Consider the following 20452-nt stretch of genomic DNA (forward strand, 5'->3'; position numbering starts at 1 on the left):
GTATGTCAGACGAAGCCTCAGAATCCTTGCCTCCAAGGAGCAGCCTGGTTTAACCCTCTCCAGGATGAATCTGTTTGTTTTCTTAGCAGTCCATGGTACCTTCAACACTCTTCTCCAACACAAAAGCTCAAAAGCATCAATTCTCCTTCTATCCTCCCTGGTCATTGTCCAGCTCTCTGATGCATAACAAGTTGTTGCAAAGACCATGGCCTGTATCAGGTGCACCTTAGTCTCCAGAGACACACTGTTGCTCTTCAGTACTTTAGAAAGGTCCCTAACAGCAGACTTTCCCATCACAATACGTCGTTTAATTTCCTGGATGCTGGTGCCAAGAGTGTTGATTGTAGAGCCAAGCAGACTAAAGCTGTGAAAAATCTCAATCTCTTTCCATCCATCCTGATGCTGCCAATTGGTCCTGTGGTGAGAATCTTTGTCTCCTTGACATTGAGGCTCAATCCATATTGAAGACTGCAGTCCTTGACCCTCAGCAGCAAGCGCTTCAGGTCTTCCTCAGTTTCAGCAAGCAGGGTTGTGTCATCTGCATAACGCAGATTGTTGATAGATCTTCCACCAATTCTGATGCCACATTCCTCCTCATAGAGCCCAGCCTCCCGGATAATCTGTTCTGCATACAGGTTGAAAAGGTATGGAAACAGGACATATCCCTGGCATACGCCCTTCCCAATTTTAAACCATGCAGTGTTTCCTTGCTCTGTTCTGACGACTGACTCTTGGTCCAAGTATAGGTTTCTTATTAGCACGATCAAGTGTTCTGGGATTCCCATTCTTTTATGAATAGATCTTGGAAATAGTGTAACTACATGTGTTGACCCATTCCAAATACCAAAATCATTCCAAAGGACCTACCTTTAACAGTAAGATGTTCCACCGATTTCTTAACAATGATGCCAAATCAATCTTCTCAACATCTTCACTGAACATGTTCCATAGAGCTGTATGTGTTTCCTTTTTTTATAAACTTCAAATCTGTATTAACCATTATGTTCAAGTACGGGAGTTCTGGTGACATAGTCCCTAAGGAGTTTTGCTGCCAACCCCAAAGACTTTTCCTCTGTGGTGGTTAGACCTGACCAGCAACTCAGAGAGATTAAAAAAAAAAAATGAGCAATCTCCTTCCATGTGAATTATAACCTCTTGGAAAGCCAATGGAAGATCAGCTATGAGTCAATTCTAACTCCAAAGCAATTAAGTTGAGTGATATGTTCTGGTAAGGGAGTCCTTGTGGTCAAGTGTCAGTTGCTTCTTTCTGTAAAGACCAACAGCCCTGGAAATCCTATGGGGGCAGGTATATTCTCTCAGTTGTTGTTTTGTTATGTGCCATCAAGTTGAAACTAACTCATAGTTGACCCTCTAGAAGGTTTTTAGAAGCTGGAAACTGCACTAGAATGATTGCTCATTTTTCCCACAAGGAGTGACTGGTAGACTTGAACCACCCACTTTTCAATGGGCAGTGGAATTTTTTACCCACTAGGCCACCAGAACTAGAGTTGTTATTATTCAGACTCTCCTTGGTAACAAGTTTTGGATTTGAGCTTTTTTTGTTTTGGTTTTCAGTTTGTTTGGGTTTGTTTGTTTTTTTTTAAAACTATGTGGCAGAGTCCCTGAGTGACATGAAGGATTAACATAACACACTCAACTAATAACAAAAAGATACAAGTTTGTTCTGAGGTAGCCTAAGGTAACTTTTTAAAAGCAAAACCTGGCAATCTACTTCCAATCAGCCATTAAAACCCCTGTGGTGCACAATTCTACTCTGACACCTATGTGATCACCATGGGATGGGGTCAGCTTGACAACAACTGGTTTTAACTGTGTATCAGGTACTAGACCTGCATCACCTGAAAAATGATTAATGAGGACATGCCTTCTCTCACTAAATTCTCATAACATCCCCTTTAGGTAGAAAATATTCTCTCTCATTTTATGGATCAAAGGGCAAAGGTATAGAAAGATAACTACCTTGCCCCAGGTTATCCAGCTTAGAGTTTGAAGAGTGAACAATTCCATCTGGTTCTTAAGATTACTTTGTTCTGGTCCCATTAATTAATAACCTCACTTTCTCAGCAGGAAGATTGAGGGTAGGGCAGCCCAGTCAGCAGAGTCTTTCATTTAGAGACTGAAAGAAACCATTGTCACCCTGAGGGCTGACCCCAGTTAGTCATTGCTGCCTGGCCCTGCAGAGATGTATACACACATACTCACCCCGCACCGCCCCCCCCATATCTCTCTCTCTCTCTCTCCTCACACACACACATACACCACCACTACAGGCTATAACAGCCTGGTCCATTTAACTCTGATTTTCAAAATCTTCTGAAGTTTTTCCTTCTTAAAAGCAATCATTTTAGCAACATTTACTAATTATAGAATATTTAAAAATTAGATCATAATAACAATGCTTCACTCAAGATGTTTGATGAGATGGTTCATTTAAGTTTCTAGCACTATCCTTTACACAAATTAAGAACTTAGTAAGCATTTGCTTTGCTTTGGCTCCTTTAAGCCACCAAAACCAGCTCATGATGGCCTTATGTATGTCAGAGTAGAGAACAATTGAGGTAGTTTGTTACAGAAGCACTAGAAAACTAATACTGGACTCTCCATAGTCTTGGTTTTCTGTTGTTGTGTATCATGAGTCAGAACTAATCCATAGGTGATCCTCCAGCGCGTTTTCAGATGCAGTTTAATCACATGGGAGGAGATTACTCATCTTTCTCCAGCAGAGAAACTAGTAGATTCTAACCTCCTGGGTTTAGGATAGCAGTGCAACTCCTTATCACTAGACCAGCCGAGCTCCCTATTCCTCCATTAGCAGATTTAAAACCTAAGGGAGATTGTGGAACTCTTTGAGTTGTTTTTTTTATTTTACAAGACCCTGGTAGTTTACTGGAGGCAAAACCTGAAGATGATTCAATAGACCAATAGACAAAGATAAAGAATCTAAACTGATTAGACTTTCAAAGAACATTACATGACTGTTTATCTTTGTATAATAATTTATAATCTCTACATAAAAGACATCTTGATATGGATGAATCATAAACTCCAGTTACAAGTGATGAAATGTTTTTGAAAAGTGTGCTCTTGGTGACACCATCTAATTTGCACCACATTTATATAACCTATATTTAGCACCTCTGACATATTTTTTTTTCCTCTCTCTTCATCAATGAAGTCATTTCCATGATGAGAAATCCCCAAATCTAGGAAGAATCTTGCACCGGTAATGCCAACATCAGAAGTGTTTTGTGAGAAGTAAATAAAATGTTGTCTAATATCTTACTCATACTTGCCTCCCTCTGGAGATATGTCAGAAAAGAATAATGTGATTTCTCTGGGAAACTTTGCTATTGCAAGTAGCAATTGGAGCAAGTTAATTAGTCGTTTTGAAATGTGACTGCCCTTCCCTCAGGCCTCTGACTTCTCATTAGAGGGATTATAGAGCTTGTGTGTTTTCTTCATTACAAAGGAATCTTTATTGCTGTGCAGACTTTAAAAACACTCTGGCTAGAAGTAATTGTTTCACTTTTTTACACAATAGTTGAGAATCTAGGGAACTGGTTCCTCCATTTTCTATGCTGGACTTCTAGACTGCCAAATTATTTTTTCTCCTATGGAGAAGAACACTTTACTGCTTAAAGACCCCATAATAAATGTTGGCAGTGATTATCAAGGATGGTGAGTCCTTGTACAGCACAAATGGTTCATTGGTAACCAAAAGGGTGGCAGTTTGAAACCAACCAGAGACATCTTGAAATAAAAGGCTACTGACCTACAGCTGAAAAGTGAATAATTCTACTCTGGACACATAGAGTTCCTATGAATGAGAATCTAATAGAAGACCAAGATTTGGGGGTTTTGTTGTTTAAATCAAGGTATGGGCTAGACTGAAAGGTTAGTATCACTCATTAATTCTCACATCTGCAGCTAAAACTTCACATTCAGAGCAGGGAGTGTCTAGGCAGGTGGAGAAGTGTGTGATGGGCTACAGTCTGAATGCTAAACTTCCAGGGGTGCTGTCTTTTGAGGTGGCCTTGGTAGTCAGGGGTTCACTAAGTGATAGGCAGGAGGGGACATGATACTAATGATGTTTTAGAGGTCAGACGGTGCCTTTTTAAGAAGACAGTGTAATGGTGACTCTAACATGTTCATCCCCTTTTCTCAAAAACATCCCCATTATTAAGTGATAGGTAATTAAGGACTCTTCCTCTCTGTCTGCACTTTCTATCCACATTTTCTACTGTCTTTTTGTGACACTTGACTCTCTTAAAAGACGCATCTGACTTCTAGAATACCTCTCTTGCAGAAAATCACAGTGTTTTCAACCAGCACCCAAGTACCATTAACAGAGGACTCCACAAACCCTCCTCAAACAAACACTGTTTCCAGAAGCTTTCTTGGACAACAGGAGATAGAAAAACACAGTAAGAATTGCCCTGAGGTGATCTTGCCTTGGACAAGACTGCCTATCCATCTGTACATTATCCTCCTTTCAGGGCTGCCCTTCCCCATTCTATCCTGAGATTCCTGATGTTTAGTGGTTTCACCCCACTATCCTAACTCAAACTCAATTCCATGGGAAGTATTCATGGGAAAGTAGAAATATGTTGATATTATTTTAAGGGTCTCTTTTTTCTCATATGTTTGCATTTTAATAACAAGCATTGCTTTTAGAAAGAAAGTTCTTTTCACTTGGTTTCATTACTCAAAATCAGAATCACTGTCATTGAGTTAGAACCTAGTTCACAATTTTTGTTGATGTTGTTATGCGCTGTCAAGTGGCCTGCAACTCATAGCGACCCTATGTACAATAGGCCTAAAGCCTGCTCTATCTGGCGCCAATCTTATTGTCTCTGATATACCTACCTTCATTACCCCAGTCACTGAATCAATCCATCTCATCCAGTGTCTTCCTCTCCTGCGCTGTCACTCTGCCCTCCCAAGCATGATGTCCCTCTCCCAAGCATGATTGATCTCTCCTTCCAACCTGTCCAAAGTATGTCAAAGCTTCAGAATCTTTGCCTCCAAGGAGCAGCCTGGCTTCACCCTCTCCAGGACAAACCTTTTTGCTCTCTTGACAGTTCATGGTATATTCAATAGTCTTCTCAAGCACCACAGCTCAAAGGCATCAATACTCCTTCTATTATGCTCAGTAATTGTCCAGCTTTCTGAAGCTTAGCAAGTAATTGCAAAGACCATGGCCTGTATCAGGCACATTTTAGTCTCCAGACTGACATCTTGGCTCTTGAGTACTTTGGAGAGATCTCTGACAGACTTTCCCAATGCAGTTCGTCTTTTAATTTCCTGGCTGCTGGTACCAAGAGTGTTGATTGTAGAGCCAACCAAACTGAAGCTGTTAACAATCTCAATCCCTTCACCATACATCATGATGCTGCTAATAGCCCCAGTGGTGAGAATCTTTGTTTTCTTGATATTGAGCTTCAATTCATATTGAAGGCTATAGTCCCTGACCTTCTACAGCAAGCATTTCAGGTCCTCCTCAGTTTCAGCAATCAGGGTTGTATCATCTGCATAACACAGGTTGTGGATGAGTCTATCTCCATTCCTGATGCCACATTTCACCTCACAGAGCCCAGACTCCTGGATAATCTGTTCTGCATATAGATTGAAAAGAGATGGAGATAGGACATCTCCTTAGTGTACATCTTTCCCAATTTTTAACTATTCAGTGTTTTCTTTCTCTGTTCTGACAACTGCCTCCTGGTCCAAGTATAGGTTTTGCACAAGCACAATCAAATGTTCTGCGATTCCCATTCTTCTCAGAGTCAGCCAAAGTTTGTTGTGATCTACACAGTCAAATGTCTTTGCACAGTCAATGAACTTGAGTCAATCCTGCCTGAATTTAAAAACCATCTCAGGAATAGTTTTGAGGCTTTGAACACTAATGAGCAAACACCAGATGAGCTGTGAGAGGATATCAAGAATATCATCCAGGAAGAATGCAAAAGATCATTGCAAAGACAGAGGAGGAATAAAAGACCAAGATGGATGTCATGAAAAAACTCTGAATATTGCACTAGAGCGCCAAGAAGTAAAAGCAAAGGGAAGAAATCAAGATATTAAGGAACTGAACAGAAAATTTCAAAGGGCATTATGGGAAGAAAAGGAAAGTATTACAATGAAATGAGCAAGGAGTTGAAGTCAGAAAATCAAAGGGGCCAAACTCACTCAGCATTTCTTAAGCTGGAGGAACTGAAGAACAAATTCAAGCCATGGGTTGCAATACTTAAAGATGCTATGGGCAGAATATTAAATGGTCCAGGAAGCATTAAAAGAATATAGAAAGAGTATACAGAGTTATTGCACCAAAAGGAATTGGTGGGCACAGAAGAATTTCATGAAACAATGTACGAACAAGAGCCTGTGTTGATGAAGGAAGAAGCTCAAGCTGCTCTGAAAAAGTTGACCCTACAGCAGGAATTTAGATACTATAAAACCATATAGAAGAGAGTACCCACCTTTCTCCCATGAAGCAATTGCTGGATGCCAACCAGCCAGCTTTGGGTTTTACAGTTCAATGACTTACATTAGCCGGCAGACTAGCTAATATAGAAATATACATATATGTGTTTCTAAATCCTCCCACCTATGTTATCTCAATGGAGTTCTGGTGGCATAGTCTGTAAGGAGTTGCACTGCTAACCTGAAAGGCATGCCTCTCTGGCTGCTTAAATCTCCTAGCCACTTCTCTGCAGAAAGATGACAAATCTTCTGTGCCATTTACAGCCTTGGAAAATCTAAGGAAGGATCAGCTATGAGTTAGTTATGATTCAAGAGCAATGAAAAAAAAATCGTGTAGAGGAAGATTGGGCAGGTGGCCCAGGGGGTAAAGGGCTGTCACACAACTCTCCTTGGTCACTTGGAAAGTGACCAACAGAACTAGAAATGCTAGACTTTTATGGCTTGTGTTAGGCTAGTTTTATAACATTTGGCAAAACCACTTACTCTCCCTGTGACTTGAATTTTCCATCTGCATGGCTAATTATAATTATTATTATTATTATAGTTGCTCTCCTTTTATGGGATTGCTGTCAGAATCAAACCAACAACAATGAGTACAGGTTTACAGAGTGATACTAATGAGTAAAGGATAACTCACTTTTAAAACATTATCACTGTGCCTAATATGTTATAAGCACCTATAAATGTTAGCTATGATTTACAAGAATCTTTAGTGATGCAATGGTTGAGTACTTGGCTGTTAACCAAAAGGCTGGTGGTTTGAGCCTAAGCAGTGTCTCCGTGGATACGAGGCCTAGTTACCTTCTCCTGAAAAGATTATAGACTAAAAAAATGAGTCAAAACTGGCTCAGTAGCACCCACCACAAACAAAACTCATTTATTATTCTACAATTACTTTGGCTTTTGTTCTAATTGCCCCCTTGTTATTAAACCAGGATACAATAAGCTGAGTTTCTTCTCCAGGGAAATGTTCTCTGTGTGTTTTTTAAATTCTGAGTGATTGATTTATTTTAAAAAAAAAAGTATTGGGCTTTATTTCCAGTAAAGTATAAATACTCTAAGAGAAAAAAGGAGTAAGTTGTTTTGTTAAAAAAATGAATTTATTTTACATGCATGAAAGTTTACTAATCCAATTGATTTTTTTTAGGCAATCATTCATAGGCAAACTTACCATTTGTTGATGTAATTAGTCCATTATCATGTCTAAGAACTAAATTGTAAGTTTCTATGAATGAGAAGAAGACCCCCAATGAGATGGATTGACAGTGACTACAACTGTGGGCTCAAATGTGTCAGAAATGATGAGGGTGGTACAGGATAGTGCAGGCGTCAGGTCTGTTGCTCATAGGGTCTCTGAGTTGTACTTGACTCAACGGCACCTAGCAACATCAACATTATGAAAGGACTAGGGGATTCTAGAAGCATAGCACACAGGGAGTTGTGTTGCTAGCCCAAAGGTGATGCTTCTCTGGTGGTTTGAATCCACCAGTGACTCCAAGGAAGAAAGATGGGCAGTCAAACCCAGTGTAATTTAGAGTCTCCCAAAAACCTGCACAAGGGTCAGCTATGAGTTGCTTCTGACTCAATGGCAAAGAGATGAGTGAGTTTGGCTTCTTTTTTGAAATCAGGTTTTTAAAGGCCAAGGTAGGCACTGTCCATAAGGGACAAGATACAGAAGAGCACTGGGGGCTAGCAGTAGGACTAGACCTACTGTTCCTTTTGTCCTGTGCTCTGAGGTGAGAAATTTTGAGATAACATCATTTTGAAATGGGTAAATTTAGTAATCTGCATATAAACATTTATAAAAATAATATATTAATTTCCTAAATGGAGAGAAAATTATTACATGGGCTGTATTTCTTTATAAATACTCATCTTACTGGGAAATCTTAGCTAGCCAAAAGGACAATTAAGAAGAGCAAGATGAAATCACTGACAACTTCCATCCTTTCTCCCCCTATCTTAATGTTGACTGATAGACCTGTGGTGAGAACCTTTGCTTTCTTGATGTTGAGATACAATTTAAATTCAGTCATTGATCTTTCACAACAAGCATTTCACTTTTAACAAGCAAGGTTGTGTTATAATGCAGGTTGTTGATTAGTCTTCCTCCAATCCTGATGCCACATTCCTCTTCATATAATACAGCTTCATTAATTATTTGCTCAGCATATAAATTTAAAAGGCATAGAGAAAGGATAAAACCCTGGAACACATCCTCCTGATTTTAAACTATACAATGTTCCCATGCTCCATTTGGACAGCTCTGTTCTTCTGCTTCTTGATCTCGGCATAGATTTGTTAGGAGAAAAATTAAGTGTTCTGGCATTCCCGTTCTTCTCAATGTTAGCCACAATTTGTTATGATCCACACATTCAAATGCCTTTTCAAAGTCAATAAAAAACAAATATACATTCTTCTGGTATTAACTGCTTTCAGCCAGGATCCATCTGACATCAACAATGATATCCCTGGAGCTACAGCCTCTTCTAAACCCAGCTTGAATATCTAGCAGTTCTCTATGTCCTGTTGTAGCCATATTTCTACGCTCTTCAGCAATATTTCACTTTCATGTGATATTAATGACAATGTTAAATAATTTCCACATCCTGTTTGATTTCCTTTCTTGGGAATGGGAACAAATATGGATCTCTTCCAATTCGTCAGACAGACAGCTGTCTTCCATTTTTCCTGGCATTACTATTACATCTTGGATTGAGTTTTGTGTTTTTCAAAACACTTTGACATGAATTTTAGTTATTGATGCCTGCCAAAGAGAAGATTCAAAGCTATTTTGGCACACTCTGATGATAGATGGAGAAACGATTGAAGTGATCAATAATTTCATTTTACTTGAATCCACAATCATCACCTATGGTTGCAGCAGTCAAGAAATCAAAAGATTGGGGAAATCTGCTGTCAAGGACATCTCCAAAATGCTGAGGAGCAATAATGTCAGTTTAAAGTGTACCTGGTCCGAGCCATGGTCCTTTCAATTACTTGCATGCATCTGAAAGTTGGACAATGGATAAAGATGACAGAATTGATGTCTTTGTTTTGTGGTATTGGTGAAGAGTATCGACTATCCCAGGACTGCCAAAAGAGCAAAGAAATCCACACTTTCTCAAAGAAAATGTAACCCTGGTGCTCCTTATTAGTGAAACTTTGTCTAACTTACTTTAGGTATCTTTTCAGGAGCAACAAGTCCTTAGGAGAGAGACATCATGCTGGGCAAAGAGGGTCAGAGAAAGAGAAGAAATAGATTGATAAAGGGACTATCATAATGGGCTTGAGCATGACAGAGATCAGGAGGATGGTGCCGGATAAGGCAAGGTTCAGATCTGTTTGTTGTTCAGAGTTGCTTTGAGTAGCAGCCAACTTAATGACACCGAACAACATTGTTGTTGTTGTTGTTGTTATGTGCCACCAAGTCACTTGCAATTCATAGCGGCCATACGTACAACAGCCCTAAACCCTTCTCTGTCCTGTGCCAATATTGCTGTCTCAGACACACCCAGCCCGATTACCCCAGTCACTGAATCAATCCACTTCATAGGGCATCTTCCCCTCCTTGGCCGTCCCTCTAACCTTTCAAACATGATGCCTATCTCTAAGTACAGGTATCTCCTGGCAACATGCCCAAAGTATGGGAGATGGAGCTTCAAAATTCTTGCCTCTAAACAGTAGCTTGGTTTCACTCTCTCTAGGACAGATCTGTTTGCTCTCTTGGTGATCCATAGTTATGTTCAATACTCCTGTCCAGAATTACAAGTTAAAGACATTGATTCTTCTTCTATTATCCTTAGTCATTATCCTGCTCTCTAATGTATAGCAAGTAATTGTGAAGACTATGGTTTGGATCAGGTGCACCTTATTCTCTAGAATGACATTGTTGGTCTTTAGTACACTGGAGGGGTCCCTGACAGCAGACTTTCCCAATGTAATTGGTTTTTTATTTCCTGAATGCTGGTGGCAAGAGTGTTGATTGGGGAAGCAAACAAGCTGAAACTGTTAACAACCTCAATATCTTTTCCATCTATCATGGTGCTGCCAATTGGCCCAGTGGTGAGACTCTGACTTCTTGATGTTGAGCTTCAGTTCATATTGAAGACTGCAAGCCTTGGCTTTCTGCATCAGATGACTCAAGCATGCCTCTGTTTCAGTGAGCAAGGTTGTGTCATCTGCATAACATAGGTTGTTGATAAGTCTTCCTTCAATCCTGCTGCCACATTCCTCTTCATAAAGCCCAGACTTCTGAATGATGTGTTCGGCACATAGATTGCAAAGTTATGGAGATAGGATGCACCCCTGACATACATCTTTCCTGATTTTCAACCATGCAGTGTTTCCTTGATCTGTTTTGAGAACTTCTTGCTGGTCCAAGGATAGGTTTCACATAAGCATTAAGTGTTCTGGGATTCCCATTCAGAGAGTGGAAAGGAAATGGGTGGACAGAAGTGACTGGAGGCCTGAGCCATCATACCAGGGTTGCCTGGGAGCAAAAGGGAGGGAGGTGTTAGAGGGGTGAGCAGAGGGAACCGAGAGGGATGCTAACAAGGTAGGGTGTGGGTGGGAACACAATGTATTGGCTGAAGTAGGTGCCGAGACCAACACTAGTTCTGTTACCTGTGTAATGGGAAAAGGTCTTTCTTCTGCTCTTTTGGGTAAAATGCTTGTCTGTCAGATATCGTTCTAAAGCTAAACATCCAAATTGAGATAAGACTTGAGAGAAGGATTAGCTATCAACTTCCAAAACAATAGGGCTTCAAAAACCCTATGTACAATACAACACACTTAGATTAGACTAGCAGATATAGCACCAGAGGCTAAGTCTTGTATGGGAAATCATAAAAGATGAGGAGCAGTTGCAAATAAACACTAGTTATTGGAATGTGGAATGTGAGAAATACAAATGTAGGATTATTGGACATTGTAAGGAAGAAGTAAAATGCATAAATATTGACATACTAGTTGTTTGTGAAATGAAATGGATTGGCATGAGACATTTGATTTAGACAATCATCTGATCTACTAAGCTTGAACCAAAAATATGAGGAAAAATGGGGTTGCATTCAGAGTTAAAGAGACCATTTTAAGATTCATCTTGAAATACATGTGCATACATATTAAGAGGAGAAAAGTGTCTGAACAATAGAGCAGCTAGATTCTGTGGCTGGGAAGAGACTTAATCCCACATACAAGCTTTGAAACTCTCTGATTGATTTGCACATGGTAGGTAATTAATACTTATTGATATGATGGGTATTATTTAACTTATGTCCCATTTGTTGGTATGTTCTATTGAGTTTGAACCAGCTCATAGCTGACCCTCTAGTAGGTTTCCAGATGTTATAAACGGCATGGGAAGAAATTGCCCATCTTTGTTCTACAGAACAGCTGGAAGAGTCAAACAACTTGCCTTTGGGTTGACAACACAACTCTTTCCTGAGTACATCACCAGAGCTTCTAACATTTAGAAGAGCATATTTTAGCACAAACAAAAGTCTGTCCCATTGATTCCCACTTGTGCTGATCCTCCATAGCATTTCTGAGAGTATAATCTCCACAAGTACAGACCACTTCATATTTTCCCCTACAGCTAACTGTGAGTTCAAACTGCCTTCCATGCACAGCTTAACAGCACAATACCTATTATACTAGAACTTGAGCCTGACATAAAAGATTCAATATTACTCTCATGTGTACTTTTCCTCAGTAGAAAAACATTTTTCAAAGTGATGCTTTAGGCTATCTGTACCTCAGAATCATCACGGAGGATGTTTTTAAGAAACAGAGTCTTGAGCACGCTCGCCACCAGTGGATCAACAAAGAGTAGGGACAGGATAAAATGTATCTGATCCAATCATCCAGAGTGACTTGAATGGCCAAGAAAGTCAGGTCTAGTACTTAAACTTTAAACAGTCTTAACAAAATCAAAGCAAATTGACCATTTTAAATGTTACCACTTGTCCTAAAGTGATGTGTAAATTTTGTTAGAAGCTGTTGTTGTTTGTTATGTGCTGTTGTATCTGAACCAACCATTGCTGACCCTCCATTAGATTTTCAGAGGCTGTCAATTGTACAAGAAGAAATCGCCCACCTTTGTCCTGCAGAGCAGCTGACGTGTACCTTTGAGTTGGCAGTACAACTCTTTATTACTAGGCCATCAGAACCCCCTTGGTAGAAACTGGGGTATAAAATACTTAGAAAGTAGGACAGCAAAAGAAAAGCTTCAGGAAAGGAGGTATACAAGAGCACTCACCTATTTGGGGTGTTGTGTGAAAAAAGGGAGAACTCCACGGTTGCCAGTACTTGTTACCTGTTATTTGACATCTCACTTGAAACATGTACTTAGAGTTTGCTTCCAGGCAGAATTCTGATTGTTGCACATATGTAAAATTGGTGTTAAATTCTTTAACCTAAAATAGATGAATAACAAAAATAAGTCAATTCAATATGCTTCTAAAAGTAACAGTATTCTGCTTAGCAGAAACTGTGGAGCAGCTACAAAGTTCTGGGCATTTTCTAGATGTAGGAAAACAAAGAAAAATAGATATATTCAATGAAACACGACTTTAAAAAACCAAATTTGCATTAAAATGATGAAAAGTGACATACACATTGTTTGGATTTGGTAACTGCTAATTTTTGGAACTCTGGTGGTCTGTTCTGTAGGGAATTGTGCTGTTAACCTCCAGGCCACTTCTCTCTACAGGAGAAAAATGGTTCATCTCCTCTCATCCTCTTTACAGCCTCAGAAACCTAATTAGATGTCAGATATGTGTGGATTCTGACTCAACTATAACAACCTTTTTGAGAGCTTGAGTTTTTAAATCTCAAGACAGTTGCAAATCCATCCAACGCTAATTGCCATTTCTGGGGTTGGGTTGCTTGGGAATACAAGGCAAAGTGAATGACAAACTCTGTCTAAGAAAGTCCAAAATGTAATCAAATTAATTTTGAAATAAAAATTATTTTAATAGAGACAAGGAACTCAATATCAAGTGTATAAATCAATTCTTAACATATTTCACTTATTAATAATGACTTAGGAAAAGTACTTGTTAGCTAAACTGCAAATTGGTTTTTGAGAGAAAAAAGTAAACATGACATTTAAGGATGTTGAACTGTGACAATTCAACAGAAAAGAAGAAAATAGATGAGGAAATGCATTTTCTATGATGACCCTCCAAAGAACTTGCTACTGAGCATAATGAAAAACAATCCCAAACAGGCTGTTCTAGTGAGAGAAACGAAGACCTTTGCACAGCCCTTTCCGTATGTTGTAGCAAATGATTTACAGTGGAGACAGAGGAATGATTGAAAGACAAACATGAAATGTGCCTCACAATATATTTATGCTGCAGCTGGGAAAAATCAGTCACCAGACATCAAAGAGAAAGATAAAACTACCAAGATTAAGCAAACGAGCACACCAAAAAAAAAGATAGCAAACTCATTTGGGAATACTGTTAAAAGTCAATCTTAGCATAAATCTTTCAAATGTGCAATGCACTTAAAATGTAAAATTTGTGCAAATATTTTTGTAAGTTTTGAGAATGTCAGTTTCTGTGGAAGACAACATTCACATTCTCTTTAAGTCAAGACTCTACCTAGTATGTTCAGAATTGTCTGCTGCTTAAATCTGACTAGTCTACATTTGGAATCTCCTGCAACCCAGGAGAGTTTTACTAATTATATTGTAGGTTTGACTTTCAAATGTACCCTACTTCACATTAGCTTTTCTTGTAAGGGAGTTGTTAATCTCCAATGTAACTCTGCCCTTAATACCTTCAAGGACAGCCAGAATTTCAAAAGAAATATAATTTTATATCTCTTTAGTTAAAGAATTTGACTGGTAACCAAGAAATGGGTGGTTTCATCTCCCCAAGTGTTCCATGGGAGAAAGATGTGGCAGTCTTCTTCTGTAGAGATTTTCAGCCTTTGAAAAGATGTGAAGCAGTTCTACTCTGTCTTGTAGAGTCAGTATGACTCAATGACTGTGGTTTGAATTTGGGGTCAATAGAGTTGAGTCTTAGTGAAACAAAGGCAGCTTAGAGTCTTGGATGCAAAGATGCTATCTCCTGAGGACAGAAATGAACACTTAGACGGATAGACCATTGTGTGTGTTCATTTCCCTGAGTGTCGTTACTGTAGTGACAAGCAAAATCTGCGTATGTTTTCATTCTTTTAAAGGGTAAGATATACTTACAGCCATTTCATCAGCAGAATCCACCAACTGGATTCAGTTATTGGAATCTATTTTTTTTTTTTAAATATGGAACGCTTCATGAATTTGCGTGTCATCCTTGCGCTGGAATCTATTTTTAAAGTTGATATTTCTTTTATAAATAAACAACCCATGCTCATTATTAGAAACAAAACCCACAGTTTGTTTTCTGCATCAAAGGTCCGTACTGGGTTGCTTAGGTGACAAATGAATTTAATCAAAGATAACTACTCAACACCTTGATCCCTCTGGTGGTTTTTATTACTATTTCTATCAAGTTTCTTTTCAGAAAAGAAACTGCAGGAATCACTGAAAGACACAATTGGAAAAAAAATATATTATCTATGGTAAATTAATCTGAGAATATTTAATTGTGCTCATGAAAAATCTTTATCTATACCCAAAAATCTGTTTTCCGAACAGAACAAGGGAACACAGTATGGCTAAAAATCAGGAAAGATGTGCATCAAGACTGTATCCTCTCTCCATACCTATTCAAATCTGTAGGCTGAACAAATTATTCTACAAGCTGAATTCTGTGAAGAAGAATGTGATATCAGGATCAAAGGAAGACTCGTAAAGAACCTGCATTATAGAGATGCTACAACCTTTCTTGCTGTAAATAAAGAGCCCTTGAAAATCTTGCTACTAAAAGATTACAGCCTTTGTTATGTAGTACATTTCAACACCAATAAAAAAAAATCCTCACAACTGGACCAACAAGGAGTATCATGTCAGATGGAGAAATGATTGAAGCTGAAAATAATTTCATCTTGGTTTCAATTGTTCTTCTGTTTTCTATTTCATTTATTTCTGCTCTAATTTTTACAATTTCAGTTTTTTTAGAGGGTGTCAGGTTTTCTTGCTGTTCTTTTTCAATTTGTTGGAAATGTTGTGTTAGAGAGGCAATTGGTAATTACATGTCAAATAAGGGACTTATATCTAGTATTTATAAAATAGTCGAGCACCACAACAAAATGAAGTTAACTCAATTGAAAAATGGGCGCAGGATATGAACAGACACTTTACCAAAGAATACATTCAGATGGTGAGCAAACACATGAAGAACTGCTCAAACAAAATGCCTAGCTCTAAGAGAGATGCAAATCAAAACAACTATGAGATATCTTCTCACTCCAGTCAGAATAGCAAAATTTAACAGAATAGCAAGCAACAAATGCTGGCAAGGTTGTGGAAAAACTAGAACCCTTATTCACTGTTGGTGAGAGTATAAAATGATGCAACCACTATGGAAGGCTGTATGGTGCTTTCTCAAAAAGTTGCAAATAGAAATACCATTTGACCCAGTAATTCCACTACTGGGAATATACCCCAAAGAGACCATAACTTACATGCAAGCAGATATACGCACACCCATATTTATTGCAGCTTTGTTCACAATAACAAAGAGTTAGAAACAATGCAAGTGTCCATCAACAAACAAATGGATAGAGAAGCTTGGGTATATTCACACAATCGAATGCTATGCTACATTAAAAAACAAGGAACTCATAAAATATTATACAAAATGAGTGACATTGGAGGACATTATGCTGAGTAAAAAATATCTCAGTCATAAAAGGATAAATATGACATAGTGCCACTATTGTAAAGCAGGACTGACATTGGGGTTGGGGAGAAACTAATAGGGGATTAATAATGTATACTGCATTGAAACAGATGAGGGGAAGAACTGTTTAGGAAGAATATATAGTTAGGTGTTTTTGTCATGATAAGAGTCCAGAATGAAAGCTACATAGTAAATTGTTGGGAGGGGGGTGTCATTGTGTAACAATGAATTTTATTTTTTTATTTTTTTACTTTTCAAAGAGAAAAGCAAACTTGGGGGGAAGGATGGGCAGGGAGGAAAGTGTGCAACAATGAATGAATAGAAACTAAAAAAAAGAATTTACAGAAGAATATATTTATTGGACATGAAGTTTAAAAAAGTATTTGATAGAATTTCAACTACTCCAAAGATGCTTACAGTATCTTTACTGCTATATTGACTGGCATTTTTTATGAGATTAATATTTGCTGAATTTTATTCAAAAATATGTTAAATAGTTTTAAAGTTTGGGGTTTTTTTTCTTCTTGTTAACTCCTTTATTACCTGTAATTGGAAGAATTCAAGGAATGCTTGGCAAGGTGCAGGATCAGAGAAAGTGGAAGACCCTCAGCAGGATGGAATGACACAGTGACTACAGCAAAGGGCTCGCGTGTGTGAGATGAGGAGTGTTTTGCACAGGATAGGACAAGGCTCAGGACTGTTTTCTGTAAGGTCACTATGAGTGGTACTCGACTCAAAAGCACCTAAAAACAACAACATAGCAAAGCAAAACCAAAAAAGTCTCATCCAGGTTCTCCGTGGTTGAAGCTTTACGAAAGAGAACATTTCTAAACAATGATTTTCAAGTATATTAGCAAATACATGGTTTTGAATTCCCAGAATCCTTAGAAGACTTATGAATTGTGAATATACAAAATAGAATCTAGAATCTTTCTATAATTTCAGGGGGCGGGGTGAAGAACTTCAGTTTAAAGACTAAGGTGAACCGGATTCTTCATGGTCTTTTCAATTGCTTCCTATGCATGAGAATATTGGACAATGACTATGGATGACACAAGAACCATTGCCTTTGAACTGTGGTGTTGGAGAAGTCGTGCAATCAGGATGCTCCCCAGAGGCAAGAATGGTGAAACTTTGTCTCACATGCTCTGGGAACGTTGTCAGGAAGCGCTAGTCCTTGGAAAGGGACATCATACTGGGAAAGGTGGAAGGTCAGAGAAAAAGAGGATGACCTTAAGAAGAACGGCTGACACAGTGACTGCAACCATCTGGTCAAACATTTCAGAGGTGGTGAGAATGACACAGGATACGGCAAAGGTTGGATCTGTTGTTCATAAGATCACTAGGAATCATGGTGGACTCAATGGCACCTAATGCAACAATAATATATAATGATTAATTGTTAGGAATGAAGTGGCAAGGAGCTTCAAAGGTTTTGTGTTGATCTGATTGAAATCCACTAGCTACTCCTTGAGAGAAAGATGGGTAGTCTTTCCATTAAGATTTTTTTTGGCCTTGTAAAGCTGATATCAACTGAATGACAGCAAGTATGAATTTTTTTTTTTTAAAAATGAGCTTTATAAGGAGCCAAGAGGTACAACATTTGAAGTACTCAGCTGTTAGCAGAAAAGTGCATAGTTAGAATTCACTAGCTGCTCCATGGTGGAGCAATGTGACAGTCTGTTTCCATAAAAATATACAAACTTGGAAACCTTGTTATTGTTGTTGTTGGTGGTGGTGGTATAACATATCATCAATTCACCTGCAACTCATAGCAACCCTGTGTACAATAGCTCTGAATTCTGCCCTATCCTGAGCCAGTCTCACTGACTCTGACACACTTAACTCCCTTGCCCCTGTCACTGTGTCAATCCATCTAGTCCAGGGTCTTTCTTTTCTACCCTTCCAAGCATATTGTCCTTCTCGAAGGACCAGTCTCTCCTGGCCACATGCCCAAAGTATATGAGATGGAGCTTCAAAATCCTTGCCTCCAAGGAGAAACTTGGTTTCTCCTTCTCCAATACAGACCTGTTTGTTCTCTTGCCAGTCCATAGTATGTGCAATACACTTCTCCAGTACCACAATTCAAAGGCATCAATTCTTTTATCATCCTTGGTCATTGTCGAGCTCTCTGATGCATAGCACCCTATGGGGTGGTTATATCCTGTTCAAGGATCACTTATCACTATGAACTGGAATTAATTTGACAACTGTGGATTTGGGTTTTTTGGTTGATTTTTTTCTATGAGACAGTAACTTGTAAGGGAAATTTTTTTTCTAAACAGAAGAGAACCATGAAAAGGAAGAACTTTGAATTAAATTTGTTATGCTAATTGGATGAAAGGGACTTCAGGAGATATCCATCAATAATTATTTACTGAGTATATTATTTCAAGTATTCAAGGGATGGAGCTATTTTTAATAGCACTTTTTTATTTAAAGCTTAAATACGAAAGAAAAGTAGAGGGATGTAGAAATCTGTTCTCCGTTAGTTTGAGGCTTTTTATTTTCCTTAAGCTCCTAGGAGAATCCATAGATGAAGTGTAGGAAAACCCCTAAACTGTCAAGAGAGTTCTGTAATCCCCACTTCCTCCTACTTCAGGTATGATCTGGGGTGAATTGGGCTCTTCTCAGTAGCTCACCAGGGTCTAAACTCTTTAGACCAAATTTCTTCCTCTTTTAGTCTCTTCTAGTCACTTACTTTGTTGACCTCTCAGGGAAGACCAACAGCTACAAAAGGACATCACAATCACTAAAGCAGGGAGGCAGCATAAATGAAGGAAACTCTCAAGGACATGGATTGACACGATAGCCATAATAGACTAAAACCTATGGACATGATGAAGATAGCACAGGACCATGCATCTGGATATGGTAAGGTCTCCATGAACCTGAGTCAATTTGACAGTAACCATCAGTACCAACTTTACTGGCAGGATGTGGAAGGGGTATGGTTCTTGGGAGACCTAGCTGGGACTAATCATATCTCTTCTTCTAAATCTTTTCTTTTAAACTAGTATTTAGACTCAAAACCTCAAACCCACTGCCATGAGATTGCACCTGACTCTTAGCAACCCTCCATTGGGTTTCTGAAGCTCTAAATATTTATGGAGAGAAACTGCCCATCTTTCTCTATGAAGCCACTAGTGCAGTGGAACTGCTGACCTTTTGCTCAGCACTCTCATACGTGTGTCTACCGCAAACGTCAAAATTTTGATCTTTTTCTATGTCTTAAGTTCTATCAGCTCTTCTCTGTAAAGGATGGATGCTTTCTACATGGAGTGCAGAGATCTGAAAACTATAGCCTATGTAATTTTCACACTTTTAAATGGAAAAAACTAAAATGTTTTATGAATGTATAAGCAATTCAACTTTCAGTGTACAAAACTAAAATGTTAGTGGATGGAGGAAGCACAGTCATACAGATTTATCCACTATCTGTCACCCGTTTCACAGTATAAAAACAGAGCCGAGCTCTTCTTCCTGTCTGGCTGGAAAGATGGCGTCCCGCAAGGAAGGCACCGGCGGCCCCACCGCTTCTTCCGGCTCCATCGCCGGCTCCGCGGGCAAAGGCAAAGGCAAGGGGGCCACCGAAGACTCGGCCTTGAAGCAGGTGCAGATCGACGGCCTGGTGGTATTAAAAATAATAAAACATTATCAAGAAGAAGGACAAGGAACAGAAGTTGTTCAAGGAGTGCTTCTGGGCCTGGTTGTGGAAGATCGGCTTGAAATTACCAACTGCTTTCCTTTCCCCCAGCATACAGAGGAGGATGCTGAGTTTGATGAAGTCCAATATCAGACGGAAATGATGCGGAGCCTTCGCCATGTCAACATCGATCATCTCCATGTGGGCTGGTACCAGTCCACGTACTACGTACGGCTCGTTCGTCACCCGCGCGCTCCTGGACTCTCAGTTCAGTTACCAGCACGCCACTGAAGAGTCTGTCGTTCTCATTTACGATCCCATAAAAACTGCCCAAGGGTCTCTGTCACTGAAGGCATACAGACTGACTCCTAAGTTGATGGAAGTTTGTAAAGAGAAGGACTTTTCTCCTGAAGCATTGAAAAAGGCAACTATCACCTTTGAGCACATGTTTGAAGAAGTGCCGATTGTAATAAAAAATTCACATCTAATCAACGTCCTAATG

The 20452-nt window shown here is 39.1% G+C and overlaps 1 protein-coding gene and 1 pseudogene across 1 annotated transcript in view; one reads left to right on the top strand and one right to left on the bottom strand.

The window, feature by feature from the left end:
* The window catches only part of IL23R (interleukin 23 receptor), a 126158-nt gene that overhangs the window by 31441 nt on the left and 74265 nt on the right, over positions 1-20452 (bottom strand). Inside the window, exon 6 of the mRNA XM_006879746.1 lies at positions 12767-12923. Within this exon, the coding sequence (XP_006879808.1) occupies positions 12767-12923 (157 nt within the window). The remainder of the gene's footprint in view (positions 1-12766; positions 12924-20452) is intronic.
* LOC102854589 lies at positions 19804-20452 on the top strand (annotated as a pseudogene).

The sequence above is a fragment of the Elephantulus edwardii genome, unplaced genomic scaffold (assembly GCF_000299155.1).
Source record: "Elephantulus edwardii isolate Elephantulus edwardi_28Jun2011 unplaced genomic scaffold, EleEdw1.0 scaffold00005, whole genome shotgun sequence".
Classification (NCBI taxonomy): domain Eukaryota; kingdom Metazoa; phylum Chordata; class Mammalia; order Macroscelidea; family Macroscelididae; genus Elephantulus; species Elephantulus edwardii.